General features: G+C 37.8%; 2 protein-coding genes across 4 annotated transcripts; one reads left to right on the top strand and one right to left on the bottom strand.

Annotated features, from left to right (window-relative positions):
• The first annotated feature begins 691 nt into the window (after nucleotides 1-691).
• Nucleotides 692-1,384, top strand: LOC122316192 (secreted RxLR effector protein 161-like). Its single transcript, XM_043132726.1, has one exon. It carries the CDS (start codon nucleotides 692-694, stop codon nucleotides 1,382-1,384), a length of 693 nt encoding a protein of 230 aa, XP_042988660.1.
• Nucleotides 1,385-5,786: 4,402 nt separating this feature from the next.
• LOC122315905 (ankyrin repeat domain-containing protein 13A) lies at nucleotides 5,787-12,964 on the bottom strand. Of its 3 annotated transcripts, none has more exons than XM_043132222.1 (4): nucleotides 12,593-12,964; nucleotides 11,993-12,205; nucleotides 10,231-11,900; nucleotides 5,787-6,534 (listed from the first exon to the last, which is right to left on the bottom strand). In XM_043132222.1, exons 3-4 carry the CDS (start codon nucleotides 11,821-11,823, stop codon nucleotides 6,151-6,153), a joined length of 1,977 nt encoding a protein of 658 aa, XP_042988156.1. In that variant the 5' UTR covers nucleotides 11,824-11,900; nucleotides 11,993-12,205; nucleotides 12,593-12,964; the 3' UTR covers nucleotides 5,787-6,150. The 3 variants fall into 3 exon arrangements, with proteins under 3 accessions (XP_042988156.1, XP_042988155.1, XP_042988157.1); XM_043132221.1 differs by having other exon boundaries at nucleotides 10,231-11,880; XM_043132223.1 differs by lacking the exons at nucleotides 11,993-12,205; nucleotides 12,593-12,964 and having other exon boundaries at nucleotides 10,231-11,905.
• Nucleotides 12,965-14,430: the final 1,466 nt, after the last annotated feature.

The raw sequence follows: 14,430 nt of genomic DNA, 5'->3' as shown, positions 1-14,430 counted from the left end.
TAAAGCTAGGCTTGTTGCTAAGAGCTTTAACCAAAGAGAAGGTATTGATTATAAAGACACTTTCTCACATGTTTATACCAAAGATTCTTTTCGGATTATTATGGCATTAGTAGCTCAGTTTGATCTCGAGCTGCATCAAATGGATGTCAAAACAGCTTTTCTCAATGGACATCTATTTGAGGATGTGTACATGAAGCAGCCAGATGGTTTTCAAGTAGAAGGAAAGGAACACATGGTATGTAAGCTTAATAAGTCCATTTATGGGCTTAAGCAGGCATCGAGATAATGGTACCTGAAGTTTGACGAGATTGTTACCTCTTGTGATTTCAAGGAGAATCTTGTTGATCAATGCATATATTTGAGGATCAATGGGAGTAAGTATATCTTTCTTGTTCTTTATGTTGATGATATATTACTCGCCACAAATGACATTGAGCTTCTGTTTGAGACAAAACGCATGTTATCATCTCATTTTGATATGAAAGATCTTGGTGAGGCCTCTTATGTTTTGGACATCTAGATTTTTTGTGAGAGAACTAAAGGCATTCTTGGATTATCTCAAAAAACCTACATTGATCGAGTTTTAAGTAGGTTTAATATGCATTTTTGTTCTCCTAGGAAAGCACCTATTGTAAAAGGTGATAAGTTTTCTAAGTCTCAATGTCCTCAAAATGATAATGAGAGGACTTAAATGCAAACAATTCCATATTCATCAGTTGTGGGCAGTTTGATGTATGCTCAAGTATGTACACGACCTGATATTGCTTATGTTGTTGGTGTACTTGGAAGATACTTGAGTAATCCTGGTTTGGCTCACTGGAAAGCTGCAAAGAAAGTACTTAGGTACTTGCAAGGCACTAAAGACCTAGTGCTTACATATCAGCGATCTGACATTCTTGATATAGTTGGATATTCTGATGCCGATTTTGTAGGTTGTTTAGATGATAGGAAATCCACTTCTGGTTATGTTTTTATGATGGCAAGAGAAGCTATTTCTTGGAAAAGTGTCAAACAGACACTTACGACTTCCTCTACAATGGAGGCAGAGTACGTAGCTTGTTATGAGGCTACATGTCAGGCTATATGGTTACGAAACTTTATCTTGGGGTTAGGTGTTATGAACACCATTTCGAGGCCGCTGAAGATATTTTGTGACAATTCTGCAGCAGTTGCTTTCTCTCGAAACACCAGAAGTTCTTCTCGTTCCAAACATATTGATATTAAGTTTTTGTTTGTTAGAGAGAGAATAGCCGAGTCTTGTATTTGTGTTAAGCATGTTTCCACAGAACACATATTAGCTGACTCACTAACTAAAGGTTTAGCTCCAAAATTGTTTCAGGAGCATGTGACTCATTTGGGATTGTTAGTCTTCTGTTGTAATTAGTTAGTGGGAGTTATGTGATCATTGATTGTTTGCTTATAATGTTTATGCTCATATTCTGTTTTAAATATATCCATGTCAATGTATGCCTGAGTCACGCGCATTTTGGACAGGGCGTACTTTATGTATTGAGACATATTGATTAGTTTCATGCCTAAGTCACGCGCATTTTGGACAGGGCGATTGTTTATTTAATGAGACATTATGTTTGGTCTCATGCCTGAGTCACGCGCATTTTGGACAGGACAGACTTTATGTACTAAGACATATTGATTAGTCTCGTGTCTGAGTTACGCGCATTGTGGACAAGGCTTATTACCTGTTAGAGATATTCTATTTAGTCTATGCCTAAGTCAGGTGGTTGTAAGTATAACTTTAGTGTCATATATCCTGTCGATATAGTCACTAGACTAGGTACTACAATTGCATTTTTTTGGACAAGGCCTATTGTTTTAAAGACATTAAGATTTGTCTCTGGAGCTTCTTCTGGAAATGGGTTTTTGCGTTTATGTTGTGATTAATTATAATGCTGTTCAAGTGGGAGATTGTTGTATTTGTTTCTAATGGACAAGCATTATAGTTTAACCATTAAGCCCATAATGGGATGGACTATTTTATAGACACATGGAGGCCCCTACTCTCACCCCAATTAAATAGAACTAACCCATTGAGTTCTATTAGTGTTTTTTGTCTGGCCCCTTTATCTCATCTCTTTAAAAAGTGAGGGTTGATAGACACACAGTACAGAAAAACAAACAGAAAAGGGGGTAGAGAGTAGTTCGCTCCATAGAGACAAAACTTTCTCTTCTCTTTTACAGGAACTATTGAAGCTGAATGGAAAACTCATCACAAATGTATAGAGGTATGTTTTCTTATTAATTTTCTTCACAGTTTTGATAAGAGATCTTGGTGATCTCGGATTTATTCAAAATCCAACAACATTTGCATCAAAGGCCACAGTTTCAATGAGTGAAACCGTAGTGAGACTACCAATGTGAGACTTCAATGAAATTTTAGTAAGATAAAACCCATAATAATACCAATAATGATAGACAATTGTAATGAATATGCATGCACAAGTCTTTGTAAATAAAGTCGAGAATACATATATCTTGATGAATCACCCTTTTTGAAAGACATAGATATTCATGAGCATGGCAAGGAATCACCCTCTGATCAAATAACATATATTCATTAGTATGGAGAGGAATCACCCTCTAATCAAATCACATACATTCTTGAATGTATCACGATTTTCCACCAAGTATAGTGAATCACTCCACCCATTTGACATGGAGAATCTCTCTATCTAATCAACACATGGAACACCTCTAACAAAACAACATGAGGAATCACTACACCCTCCTGGCATAGGGAATTTCTAGCCAGCCAACACCTGGAACATATTCACTAAACATCACAAAGAACATTGAACGTAATCAACATGGGAACTCTCTCTACCCGTGGAAATGTCCCACCCTGAGCATCACAAGGAATCCCTCTCCCCATATGAAACTCGTGGCAACGTGCCACCTAGGAATGGTATGGGAAATGCTCAACCTGATCCCATGAGTACAGAGCACATTGATCACACATCACTTTAAATCACATTATCTTGAAATCACATCATAAAAGTAATTAATAAATATAGTGAGAAAAGTAAGCACTTTAAGGAGAGAGAGAGAGAGAGAGAGAGAGAGAGAGAGAGAGAGAGAGAGAGAGAGAGAGAGAGAGAGAGAGAGAGAGATATATATATATATGAGAAGTAGAATATGCAATTCCTGAACATATCCATAAACATTTAACCAACATTTCTAGTATCGTCGTTGACGTGAACCTACCTAGGCTGCAACTAAATGCTAATGCTTGGTACTCGAAGTAGTCGGTTTCCTTGTTGATGAAAACTCAAAGCTTTTGGCCTTCTCAAAGTCTTCAAGTAGCAGAAGAAATAAATACTTTAAGATCTCTAAAGTGATATGTTGTCTTTTATCGAAAGTCTTATATACTGCAAGACTAACAATTAAGGCCCTAAAATTTCTCTTACCTTTGTCTTATTTAAATGAGAGACCTTAAATCTCGATCGTTCATGTGACCTCTGAACTAAAAGAATGGTAAAGACTAAGTGACTGATTGGACAAAGTGCACGTCTTTGCAGCTTATCTTGGGAACAAACCTACAGTCTTTCTCCTTATGAGACTCTCCCACGTGGCATTAGGCCTTACCTCTAAGGTAATCAATATAGCCTATAAGGTTGCTTCTTCCTTTCTTAGACTATATGGGCCTTAGGTATGACACCTTCTACCCTCCGAGCTCCTTTAGGTTACCACGGAGTGCTCCTAGCTTTGTATCGGACTTGTCCTCGCTCGTTGCTCGCCTTTCATACGGTCAGCACTCCCTTTGCTCGCTTGGTGTAGGTGAACCTTCATTCATCACCCTGTACTGTCCCGCACCTACCAAGCTCTCTATAACGTGCTGCTTGCCTTATTTCCACCCTAGCTGCATGTTGCTCCCTAAATTGCCTCCTTATTACCAATGTTTTGCTCGTGTGAGGGGATTCCTTCCCTCGGTTTGACAATGTCCTCACACCAATATGCCCAAAAGTTTATTTTAAGGCCTATTAAGGTTTAGTAAAGAATTTGGATGATATTAATAGGCTAATATTTTTTAGAAACCCAATTTACATTTATCACGCAGTTTTAGATAGCCCATAGGCCCAAAATTTATTATGGAGGATTGTGAGATTTATTAGTTCTAATAATTGGATTAAAGCCAATTTAATAGTTATAGAGCAATAGGGACCATATCTAATTAGTATTAGACTTGAGAAATTATTTAACAATCCAAAAAAATTTATTGTACGAGTTGGGCTTACTTCAAGGAAAATTTTATACACTATACTACCATCCCACTATTATCCCATTAAGTATGATGTGGCATATTTATTACCATTAAATGATCATTTATTGCATGTTTCTTTATCATCTAATAATGATAAACAAGTCACATCTTACTTAATAAAATGAAAATAGGATGAGAGTGTGGTGTATAGTATTACTCAAGTGAGACCCTATGACTCATTTTTGAAACCCAAAGTTGATAACTATAACTATAAAACAATAAGACCCATAAACCACTAGAAATCCCCAAATCGTGAGCCATGCTACATTCATTATTGTCTTCAACCTAGAATTAGGGTTATTGTTGTTCTCTAGCACTCCACACATTCCTTGCTCCCAACCATCGTGCACACAACTATTCATAGCTAGCCACTGTCTATGTCATCTCGAACTACACATGCTTTTCATGTAAATGCCATGAACCACCGTTTGAATCAACTAAAACACAATGCACTCTAGTCTCCACTTGGCCTTAGGCTCGTCCACAAGACAACTCTCTACTTCTTAAAATGGATCCAAACAAATGACAGACCCTTCTCCTTCCATTTCTGGATAAGTATCATGAGCAAGGCATTCGAGAGTTCTGATGTTTGGATATTTCTCAAATCATCTTCGAAGTTTGTGGTCAATTTATTTGAGTCATCACCAATTCGAGTTGATAAAGAATCCATTTAACATATGAAAGACAAAAACAACTGCCGAACATGTAAACAAAGTATAAAACAAAACAAAACATGTCTCAAATATGAAAATAAAAACCACAATTACACATCAACTAGTTAGCAACATGTAAAACATCGCAAGTATAAGGCTCTAAAATCTATGGGTGGGTAGTGGGACTCCTCACCCCGCTACCCCACCCCCATCCACCCTGCCTCCGCATGGGCAGGGCAAACCCCTATTTGCTAGATGTAGGTGGCGGGGCCACCCACCCCGCATCTAGCCCCCTAGAGGGGGCGGGGGACAAGTAGGGCTCAACACCGTCCCGCATAGTGACTTTCACATTAATCAAGTAAGACTGTTGTATTACCTTAACTTCCTATATAAAGGTTGGCTTAAGAGGTCATTGCAATACAATCTTGTGAACAAGTCTACCACTCTTATGAATAAGTCCAACAAATTGAAAAAATAATAACATAATTTTTATGTATTTAGTTTTTAAATTATTTTCATATATATAAATTTTGATTTACAATTTAAATTATATAACAATTTGGATTTAAAAATATATTTTTGAACCAAAAAATAATTTTTAAACCCAATGAGGCATCAATACCTTTCAAGTGGGTGGGGACGGGGTTCGCCCCCTGCTCCTCACGGTTTCATGGTATGAAATATTCCAACTGCTTGGAAGAAATTGCACATGCATATTCTTTTGTTGGCTAATTCATTGCATATGCTGGCTAGCTTAAAAGGCAAAATTTGGCCATTAGGTTATTAATAGTAAGATAAAATCTAGCTTGATAAACCTAATTTTAACGCTAAACTTGAAATAAGACACAGCTAGCTGAAAAGAATAGTTGTTAACTTGCGCTAGAATGACAGAATACCAATCACAAAAAAGAAAAAATGTAACATTGTTACTTGAATTAGATACAAAGATTGGTGTCAACGAAAAATTGGAAGAAACACGCTATCAGAGAAACGAGAAGACTCTGTTCCTCGATGATCTCACTTCACATAAAAATACAACTGATCAAGAAGAAAAGGCCCTTCTTAATCAACAACAAATTGATTTCCAAACAATCATCCACCAACCAAATTATCCAAAGGGAAAATTGAAGGTCAGCTGCGCAGAGGAGTTAACCTCCCTCTCCCTCCTCATAGTCGGGACCTAAACAGTGGCAAAGCATGAAATAGATTTTGAGGTAGTTATTCTTCTACATCCTCACTGACATGATGTCCACCGTCCCCACCTCTCGCTGCTGCATGTTTCCTATTTTTCTTGCTCTTGGCTTTCTTTGCCTTCAAGCGGCGCTTCTTCTCATTTGCATCAACCCATGTATAGTCTGATGGTATTTGGAAAGGGTCAACCTCATCCTTATACCGGTGACTGTCACTGTCACTAGATTGCCCACCACGACTCCCTCTCATCCATGAAATCCATGACGTGGACCCCTCTGATTCCTTGGACTTGGCATCCTGGAAATGTGCGGGGCTGGAGAGAGGGGTTGAAAACTCCTCTGATGGCTGAAGTTCTTCAAATTTAGTGAATGTAACAAGGACTCTTATAGTGGGGACAATTGGGATTGCTATCTGCAGAAGAGAGTAAGATTTTATAATGACATACAAAAGTACGAGCTAGAATGAATAATGAAAATATGATTACTAGTTTATGAGACAATACTCTTTGCTGAACAATGACTAATCAATCCAATAGGAAATTTGAAAGAGAAAAAAGGAAAAGAAAAAAACTCAGGATACAAATGAATTCTCAAGGACTGGTATCAAGAAAGCGCTTAATACTCAGAATGATGTAGAAAGGAACCTTGGTTATCATTAACCCATTTTAAGTTATTAACCAAGCCATAACTAGCAGACTTATTATTATCTAAATGTGTTGGCCTATGATGAAATAGAAAATTGCACTTAAAATAATGAACGTCATTTATACACAGCAACTTGAGAAAGCGCGGTCTCATTGTTTTGGATTGGTGCTTTGCGGGTAAAAAGAACAGAGAATCTGTGGATTGTTTATTACTTCACTGTGAGGTGGCAAAGGCTTAATGGCATGAGATTTTTAATAGGATTGGTATTGCATATTGGCATGCCTCATGGGTGATGCCTAGGAGGGTGGTGGATCTTCTGGCTTGCTGGAGAGGTTTCCAGGGTAACTACCAAATCACTGCCGTGTGGAAAATGATTCCTCTGTGCCTTATGCAGTGAATTTGGCTTGAAAGGAATGGCCGAAGTTTCGAAGATACGCTTGCTGGAAGAGATTAAAGGCTTTTTCTTTCATATATTATTCCTCTGGGCTGCTGCTATTGTTCTTGATAGGGAAAATTTTCATGATTTCCTTCTCTCTTTCAATATCCTAGATTGTCATTAGGTGTCCTCCCTTGTATACTCCCTGTGTACTTAGGCTATGCCTAATTTGCTATAATAAAATTTCATTTTACTGATCAAGAAAATGTATACACAGAAAAGTTTAAACCAACAGTGCCAAATTAGCAACTTTGATCAATCATGCCAAGTCTCATTGTGAAGGTGAAAGACAAACTGAGAAATTATATTTTGCACCTTGTGCAAGTTGTTTGGGCTTTAAGTTGAAAAAACATCAATAGTTGGGGGGAGGGAGGGGGGTGTTGCAAAATCTAGTTTTCCCAACACAACTCAAACATGTATGGGAAGTCTTAATAAGAGTAATCAAATGCTTTGAGACTACCGAGGCCCTTAAACTAATTACCTCTTTCGGTACAGAGTGCAATGGATTTACATCCTACATAAGACTCAACCATACACTAAAAATTCTGAAATTCGATCAATTGCTCTATAATTTTTTTATTTTTTGCTCTTGTTCTTTTCCTATTGTTGTTTTGTTTTGGTGTTACTTGTGTTTGCTCACTTTGCTGACCCCAAGATTTATCAGGTTCAAGATAATTCTAAAAAAAACCAAAATTAAGATGAAGAAGAATATGTTCCAAACCAAATCCCTGTTGCATCAAGAAAACTTAGTCTAAAAATGATTTGTTTATAGGTCGCCTGATTGCTACATGACTAATTTGGAAATTTCCATCACTACCTAGTCCATCAGAAGACACTATGGCACCAAGATCCTTCAGATCAATTGACAACACCTTGGTTTCTCACTAAGATAACCAAGGATTGAATTCCCCCTCCCCCATGTATAAAAAGAAAAAAAGACATTATGGCATCTATACCAGAATGACAAACACAAGGAATTTTTTGAGAAGTGAAAAAAAAAAAAAATCTTAAGTGAGACTTTTTTTGATAAGTAAATCTTAAGAGAAATTAGAAAAAATAATCCTTCTGTTTGCCACTATGGATTACAGATGTCATAGTTTCTCCACTTTCAATATATTTCTTTTTATTTAAGATTTTTCAATGGAAAACAAAAAAGAGTTGAGTGATATTTTAAATGCCAGGACCTCACCCAAGTGAATGCTTCTGTAAGAAACCCTCAGCAGGATGTGTAACAAAATGTATTTTCATATCTTACATCAATATCAACAAGAAATTGATCCGTTTCCAATTAGATTCACCAAATTAAAAACATAACATATAGCTTAAGTGAGAGTGCAACATTATGTTAAAAACCCAACCAGTGATCCAGAAACCTTAGGACTGCTGGATGCTAATTTGGTTAAACCTTTAAGCCTCATGATCATAACATTCCACCATGTTTCCGAATCTGACATCCACGATGGCCCACTCTATCAACACTAACCCGGTGGTAGCCCTTTCCCTTTTGGCAACTACACTCATCTATCAGCATTCAATGACTTATCACCATGCCCATACATAGTACTAAGGCATTTTAATCTAGCCTATACGTCACCTCCTCTGTAACTTGAACTCCTAACATGGCCCTGCTCTAATACCAATTGTTAAAGATCAAACCACTGATCCAAAAGCCCTAAGACTGCTGGATAATAATCTGGTTAAGTTTTTAACCCTTGGGATCATAACACATTATCATGTATCTCTATTTCTATTTCTATTTCTATTTCCACACGCTCTTCTATGACTGCAAGCACTGCTGAATTCACAACATCCCACAACAAGGCCTCCCTCTTTTTCCTATTTCAATTCCTCCCTCACAGGTGCTTTTGTTTAATTAAAACAGATTATGATCACTTCAGTTTATATGATAACAGTCATATTTGACAGGACTTATCACGAAAGATGTCAGTAATGATAACAGAGATATAGAACAAATGTATAGGATTTCAACAGGTCTTCAGCAAAATATGATACGGTGATTTGACTAATGAAAAACAAATCTACCGTAGTTCCTTGTTTCAATTGAGACATGTTAAGTCTTGTATTTCTTTCTTAAATATAGGGTAATAATTAACCCAAAAAAAAAAAAAAAACTTTTAAAAGCTCGGAAGTCTAAAATGTCAATGGTACTAGTGAAGAAATCAGTAGCAGCTATCCAGTCCAAAAGCAATCTCAAAACAATAGCTTAAAAATCAGACCAATAACTTAGAATGCTCAAAGTTTGGGCACTCATTTCTTGCCATAAATACCTCCTTAAGAGGAAAAAGTACCACGCTTCCAAATCATCTACACTACCATGCTTACAGAATCTCCCATATTATGTTCATAGTAACCATGGAAAACAAGTTAGGAAAAGAGAAATAAAATTAAATTCCAAATTTTAGAATAAAATTTAATATGATTTGCAAGTTTTAGAAATGAAAGGAAAACTCAGTTCATTTCAAAAGCTAGCTCCTAATTTCAAGTGAGACATAATGTCTCCTAGAATTTTGGACAATAACATAACTTTTTGTGGAAAAACAGACAGAAAAGGAGGGACAGCTAGCCGTTTCTGAATGAAACTTCTTACAACCATGTAATCAATGAATAAAAAAGGGAAAACAAATGAAGGTGAAGATATTTCATACTAAAAGCAGAAAGTGATAGAAGCATATACTAACGACTATAATGATGATGATGATGAAGAAGAAGCTGAAGGCGACAAAAATACTTGGACCTCATCAACAATCCGCAGAATTTCTTGTAAAGAAAACAAATAAAAGTAAAAAGAATTTCCAACTATGTAATCTACCAAAAAAGGGAAAACAAATGATGGCAGGTGAAGAAAGGTAATAATAAAAACACTTACTAAAAAAACGAAAGTCCATTATAAAAGCAGAAAGTAATATCAGCATATAGCAATGGGAATAATGCAAAATCATTCACTCATAAATAGAGAAGAAAAAAAAAAAAAAAACAGGCTTAGCAAAGTCAATGTATCAACATTACCTTGACAGGAAACGTCCCAGGTGGAAGTTTAGTTGTCAAAAGTTCCCTGAGTCTCCTAACGGCTTTGACCTTGTTGGCCAAGATGTCAAGTAAAGGCAGTAGCTCATCTGTTTTCAGAGAAAAATCTGGTGTCAACCACAAGACTGGTCTCAAACCTTTTTTGTATTCACTCTCAAGCTTCGATTCACTAGTGGCCCCTTTCTTCTTTTTCTTCTTACTGCTTTTATCTTTTCCCTTCTTGGCATCCCCCATATCCTCCTTGGCAAATTCCGTTGATGATTTTTGATGATCCACTGGTTTCTGATTGCTACCTTCTGGGGCCAACTTCGAGAACTTCTTCAAAATCTTGGAGTCTTCAGGATCCTCAACATTACTCTTTGAACCTTTTTTGTTCCAACCGAACCAACTTTTCTTCTCTTTTGCACCATTGGATTCACCATTCTCATTGAAACCTACCGAACCATTTTCTTGGAATTCGACAATCCCATGTTCCTCATCCTCACAAACACCATCTGAGTTCCCCATTCGTAGTGCAGAATCCAGTTGCATCCTTTCTTCAGCGGTCAAAACATCATCATAGTCATCATTGTTATCACCATTTGCCAACCTTTCTTCATCATCCACGGAAAAAAGTTCCTCATCTGTCATAGCACCAGGAACCCGCCTTGACTTCACGCTCACCATAACGTGAAGCATATCATAAACTTTGGCCTTCCAATTTCCAACCATCTCAGTCCTCTCCTGTCGCCTCCAATTCAAATGGGGAACAAGCTCAGCCTGCGTAACATCAATACCAGGCCTATACATGTTTGTCTGCGACATCAACGCCACTTCATGTGCAACTTCTGCTTCTGTTGGTTGGGTGCCTGCACCTTCCAAAGCATTTGTAATTTCCTTCTCCTTATGGGAAAGAACAATCAAAGAACCCGGTGACAAAGTCATATTGCCATCCTCTGAAGAGTACCCTTCTCCGAGAAACAAAAATGTCTGATCCGACCTTTGAATCCGGAAACCATCAAAACCAGCAAGGGTCATATCAGCACGAAGATTAGAACCGCGCTTCCAAATGCGGTAAGTATCTGATGGAGCAATACGACCTATAAATGGAATGACTGAGCTCTCAAAATGGAAAGTTATCTCCATGTAAAAATCACGAATACGAGCCATTGAGGCAACAATACGTGGCAGTCTACGACACCATTTTGCCCAAGCGAGAGGTTGGTAATGCCTTGCAATGATCAGTGCAATTGACTCTTCCCTAGTGCACACTGCCTCCTGGAGAGCACTCCAACCATTCTCATTCTGGAGACTCCAGTCCGCACCAGCTGCCATCAAAATCTCTGCAGATATGGTGTCCCGGAGGCGTACTGCAAGGTGCAAAGGAGTCTCACGCCCTGGAACATCACGACGATCAATAACAGTTGAGACGGCATCAGCCTGGAGCTCAGCAGCAAGAGAGTCCTCTTCAGTATTAACCTCTCCAGCCTTGGCGAGCCGTGGCAGGGTAGAGATAATGCGCCTTAAGGCGGCATAGTCACGGCGCACCACCGCCAAATGAACTGGACTATGAGTGTATTTTGAAAAATCTTCCATTGATTCTCTTTCTGTCTCTCTTTCTAATTCTAACTATATGGTTCCTTCCAGTTTTGTCTGAAAATGAAGTTATAGAGCTAAACTTCAACGACAACCACAGACGAATTTCAGGTATTCAAGAACAATAAAGAAGAAGAAAGAAAACCCAGAAAAAATCAGGATTACTCACTATTTTAGCCCTCTTTGCCTTCAAACCCTGTGATATGTCTGGAGATTCCTCAAAGGGGTAACCAATTTAGAAGAAATCAAATCCAAAATTTGTCGCCCAAATGTCTTCGCTACGGAGAAAATATCCACTTATTTTTGTCTCTCAAACTCTGAAACCCTCTTAAACAGTTTGTTCTTGAGCTCCGTCATAAGAAAGCCGTCACAGGGCTCAAATCTGTAAAAGAGAAAACAAAAATTCAAATGACAATTAAGCTCAAATTACAAAGAAAATCATCCTTGAAAATCTAAACTAAGATTAGCAGCAATTTTCTTTAAAAAACAAAAAAACAAAACAATCTTTCTCCCTCGCTCTTCCTTTCTCCCTGCTTGATTACTATGAAAGTAGCGGAAAAGGAAGGCAAGTACATTCCGGACATTTTTTTAAAAGAACAGAGAAGCTCTAATTTTTTTATAACCAAAGCAAGAAAAGACACGATCCAGATTTCACTTTCTTTTCCTATTTCTTTTTCCCCCCATTTTCCGAGCAACCAAACAGAAATAACTTTACTCGTTTTAACCAAAGAAAAAAGATTAAAGGTAGGGCAACAATCCAAGAAAGTACCCGAGAAAGCGCCGCGTGAGAGACTCGAGAATTTTGTAGACCGATCGGTTTCAGTGAAGGTCTTCTGCTTCGACTCCAGAATTAGAGCTAAGCTCGGAGGAGAGGATAGAGAGAGACAGAGAGAGGGGGAGGGAGAGAGGGAATAAATCGGACGGTTGGTGTGGAGTTTCAGAGATGCGATCTAACGGTGGGGACAATCTTCACGCTCAATGCGTACTGGACGAACTTTAAACCATTAATTGCTGACAACAACAAACAGCAGAGCTCCCTAAGTACATACTCGAACTCGTCCTCGAACTCGTTTTCCCGACTCGTTCTCCCGACTCAGATCTGTCTGTCTATCACTGTCTGAGCGTCTCTGCAATCTCAGGTGGGAGCCTCGTCGCTTATGCTTTCCTTTTTCCTGAATTGCCCTCACTTTTTGCCCATATTTACCAAAAAAGTCCCCCCTCGCCCGCACTCATTTTTCTTAGCCAGTCCCATGTCGTCATCCTTTCGGTCTCAAAAACATTTTTACCACGTTATATTTGTTTAAAATTTTATTTTTAAAGTAAGAAATATAAAATTTTATTGAATTTTTTAAGAATTGACCCTATCTTTTATTCATTTCCACTAATAAGATACAGGACAATACAAAAATTGACCTATATTTTCGTTGTTGACAATTTCCTTTAAAATTAAAATTATAATTTACATTATTTAGAAAAGCACATTTAAAAAAAATTAAACGTATTATTTACCCTATTTAAAATTAAAATGTACTTTAATATATAACAATCAAACAATCTAATTTTATTAGTAAAGAGCTTTTACAAATATTTAAATATTTTTAAAGACCTCAAACACAAATCCAAAATTTCCAAATTTCCTAGACCTGGTGTGTGTGATGCAGTGTGGAAGGTTTAATATTGGTTTGACCCAAATCAGAGCTTAAGGTCCATCACCCCTAAAGGATAACTATTCAAGGGAGTAGTGTTGTTTAATATAGACCTAGCCACCCTGCTTATTAAGAGGGATGAATCCTCAGCCTATGAATATTCATGACGTGACTATTAGATAATTTCGATACATCAGGGATAAGCCTCTTGATGGCTAAGCATTGTATAAAGGTAATCGATTTATGGCACTCATCCAATGAGTCTGGCGACAAGTAATTCTCAAATCATCTGATTGCACATTCTTGAATAATTATCCCTCACTTTTTACTAAAGTATCAGAATTGTCACAAGCACAATGTGTTACCTACATAGTGACTTGCAGGTTTACGATCACAATCGGTGGTGAGACACGTCTTTTATAGTGGTGTCGTCTGTGGGATTATGTAATATGTGATTCCAGTGTTCCATTGGATGTCAACGTAGTTCCCTCATGCAGATCGTGACACATTCTCAAGCAACTCGTGAATCAGAAGCAATTCTTAATAGTATGGAGACATGGTTAGTAACGACAGAGGAGAAGCTACAGATGGCATTAGACGCCATAGAAAACCTGAGGAAAGAGAATGAAGAGTTGAATCACCACAACCTCAAGCACAATGATGCTACCATGCCCAGCCATAGCGCGCAGGAAGAAGGAAAGTTGCATAGCAATGAAGGAGTGAATGTGGATAATATAGAGAAGAAAAATCTGCATGGTGATCACCGGAAAGTATGAAAAGATGACAAAAAAGATGGGGGGGATCTTCCTCGGTGGAGCAACTATTGAGTCGAACGGATTTATCCTATAGCGCATAAATCATGGCTATGCCACTTTCGTCCAAATTTAAAGTGCCGTAGATAGAGATGTACGATGGGTCAAAGAACCCAATGGATCACTTGGAGAACTTCATAGTGCATGTC

This window comes from Carya illinoinensis, chromosome 7 (genome assembly GCF_018687715.1).
Source record: "Carya illinoinensis cultivar Pawnee chromosome 7, C.illinoinensisPawnee_v1, whole genome shotgun sequence".
In the NCBI taxonomy this organism is placed as follows: domain Eukaryota; kingdom Viridiplantae; phylum Streptophyta; class Magnoliopsida; order Fagales; family Juglandaceae; genus Carya; species Carya illinoinensis.
Note: the sequence above shows the minus strand (reverse complement) of the source record. Positions and strands in the feature narration are given on the sequence as shown.